The sequence below is a fragment of the Triticum aestivum genome, chromosome 2D (assembly GCF_018294505.1).
Source record: "Triticum aestivum cultivar Chinese Spring chromosome 2D, IWGSC CS RefSeq v2.1, whole genome shotgun sequence".
Classification (NCBI taxonomy): Eukaryota; Viridiplantae; Streptophyta; class Magnoliopsida; order Poales; family Poaceae; genus Triticum; species Triticum aestivum.
Window position 1 is genome coordinate 147807927 of NC_057799.1, and position 2874 is coordinate 147810800.

General features: G+C 48.3%; 1 protein-coding gene across 1 annotated transcript in view; it reads right to left on the reverse strand.

Moving 5' to 3' along the window:
• Positions 1-1930: 1930 nt before the first annotated feature.
• The window catches only part of LOC123052272 (putative yippee-like protein Os10g0369500), a 5117-nt gene continuing 4173 nt past the window's right edge, over positions 1931-2874 (reverse strand). The window contains exon 3 of the mRNA XM_044475401.1: positions 1931-2247. Within this exon, the coding sequence (XP_044331336.1) occupies positions 2164-2247 (84 nt within the window). The 3' untranslated portion in view covers positions 1931-2163. The remainder of the gene's footprint in view (positions 2248-2874) is intronic.

A 2874-nucleotide genomic window follows, 5' to 3' on the forward strand; every position in this document is an offset into this window, starting at 1 on the left:
CACTAGCCGAGTATGCATAGTTTTGTCTATCACTAGCCGGATATGCATAGTTTTGTTGATCACTAGCCGGATATGCATAGTGTTATTGCTCACTAGCCGGATATACTTTGATTTGCCGCTCACTAGCCAGATATGCATTGTTGACAATGTTTCACTTTGTAGCGTTCTCGTGCTTGTTTGGTTTACAAGAAGTTGGAGAAGAAAAACTTCACCGTCATGCATTGTTGGTTGAAGTTGATTGGGCAACTGAAGTGGAACCTTTTCATAGCCAAGACCGCCGCCTAAGCCACCGAGGAAGAAACCGATGACCCTACCGACCCAACCTAAGAACCGCCAAAGAAGGTTAGAAGATTTTTACGAGGGAAGAAGTGGGAGGAGGAGAGGGCGAAGCGAGAAGGTGTGACGACCAAGCTGACGGAGAGGTTCGAGGACATCTTGGCGAAGAAGGAGGAGGCATGTGTGAAGCGCTTGGACATCAAGGAGGAGAAAAAGGCGGAGAAGTTCAAATTGTTGATGGAGGCAACGGACAAGAAGCTCAAGCTCGAAGAGATGAGGACCATGATCGAAGAGAGGTAGGCCGAGCTCTAGGAAAAGAAGTTGAAGATCGCCGCCAATGAGGAGGACACCAAGATGATGTCCTTGAATGTGGCCTCTTTGGATGGCGACGCAAGAATGATTGTGCAATCCATTCGCTAGCAGATGTTGCAGCGGCAGAAAGATAGTTGATAGCGGCGGACAACAAGGAAGCGGCGGAGGCTGCTTACGCGGCGGTGATGGCACCTTGATCGAGGAGCATATGGCTAGGATTGACAGTTCGGCAGGGCAGAAAATTGTAGGGACTGGCGGACTGATATTCTTTTGGATTCGCGCATGTAAAAATTAAGCATACTTGTCTCTTTTTGGTTGTGATCGGGCATGCGACCCGCCGCTGGCATGAACCGGCGTGTTGTATAGATCGGACTAAATTTGAATTTTAAATTACAGACGGACATATACATGATAGCATTGGATGGGGGCCTCCCGCATCCGCGTCCGCGGACTGATCCCTGTCCACGAACGGATGCGGAAGGGAATTTCAAGAACTGCAGATCGCCGTTGGAGATGCCCTAAGGATAATTCAACAATCCCAACTCTCTCCCACATTGGAGGAGGCCAGAAATATGAGCCAAGTTTAGAGCATCTACAGTCGGACTCCTCAAATTGACCGAGCGGATACGGAACCATTTACCGGACATGAGAGAGAAGCAAAAAGTTGAACCAACCGGACCCCTTGAAGCCTCCTTAAATGCCCGGGTTGTCCGATATCCTTTATATTCATCACATATATGGGATGAGTATGAGGAGTGCCCTATTCATGACATATATGGCGTGTTCGGTCAATGATCCTTCGTCCGCCACATAGGATTAGGTCCTTCATAAAACATTTTTTCTTTATTATTATTTCCCTATCCTCTACCAATCACATGCATGTGACCGGACATATAAAAAAAGTGAGGGACATGACTGCAAACGTGTCCGCGGGTATTTAGGGGGCCAAATTTATTCAGTCTGGCCGCATCTACGGCGCTGGGTGACCTTTTTCTACATATCTCGACAATGTCCGGACTGTACAGTAGGGGGGGTGGGTGCATTTAGAGATATTGTAGCAACTCCACATCCAGCATTGCGGTACACGACCCTGACAAACACCTAGCTGTTTCCAACCTCCACAGGAAATTCACGTGAAATGGTTCAACCTCCTTTCAGCTTTCACAGGAAATTCACGTGAAATGGTTCAACCTCCTTTCACAGGAAATTCACGTGAAATAGTTCAATCTGGCAGAAGAGGGTTTCGTTCTTCACGGGTTTAACGATGCGTACGTGATAGACTCAAGCGAGACAAGTAAAGAGCACTAGGCCTACATCAGCACCCACCTTCAGAAACCTGACATCTGTGAACCTCCACGGTTGAATCAAGAAAAGCTGGTAACAGAGTACTATTTCAGAGGCCAGCCGAGCAAATGTAACAGGGCAACAGATTTCACAAATGCATTTTCGTGGTGATGGCCGTCACCAGAGTAATCAATGTTCAGGAAATCAGTATCAACGAATCTTTAGCTACACTTCGCAGTCGCGAATGTCTGCTTTTGCAGACTTTGACAGCAGACCATCATTTCCCACCAGCTAACGTCCTTCTTTCAGCATCATGTTCTTCTCTAGTATGAACTTTCCTTCTTTGTACTTCTGGTCTTCGTTGTAGGCTTTCGCCTGCATATTGTACAATGAGTAGGGAAGTCGTCAGAACAATCAAGGTTCGGAGAACAACCCAACGTCAACAAAGAAAGGTTGCATGACCTTTTGAACCCAGGGATTTCACAGGAAACGGTTTGATGCTGATAAAATTCAAGGGCTCATTCGGTTTGAAGGAAACCGAAACATCAGAACTAGGAGAGTACAGGAATTTGATAAGGATAAAGGATGACACTTGTCATCTTAAGAGCATCTCCAACAGCTGCCCTATTTTAGGGCATAATCGTTTTTTAGGGCATTTGGGGCAAAACACGCAGTTCCGACAGCTGCCCTTGTTGTAAATTTTGCAAGAAAGTTTTTAGGCAGCCCAATAAGGCAGCGCCAGCTGCAAATATACGGCAGTCGCACGGCTGCGCAAACCAAAAACTGAGCCGCATGCAGCCCAACTGCCACTCAGGAACCTTCCATGCAGCTTCCCGCAGCCCTTTTCCCTCTGCGCCGCCGCCGCCCCACCGAATCCAGCCACCCCACTGCCTGGAACCGCCGTCTCCCTGTTCCAATCGGCCGCACCGCCACCGCAGTACCCATTTCCAATCCTCAACCGCCGTCACGCCACACCGCCCCGCGGACTGAATCCGGCCGTTA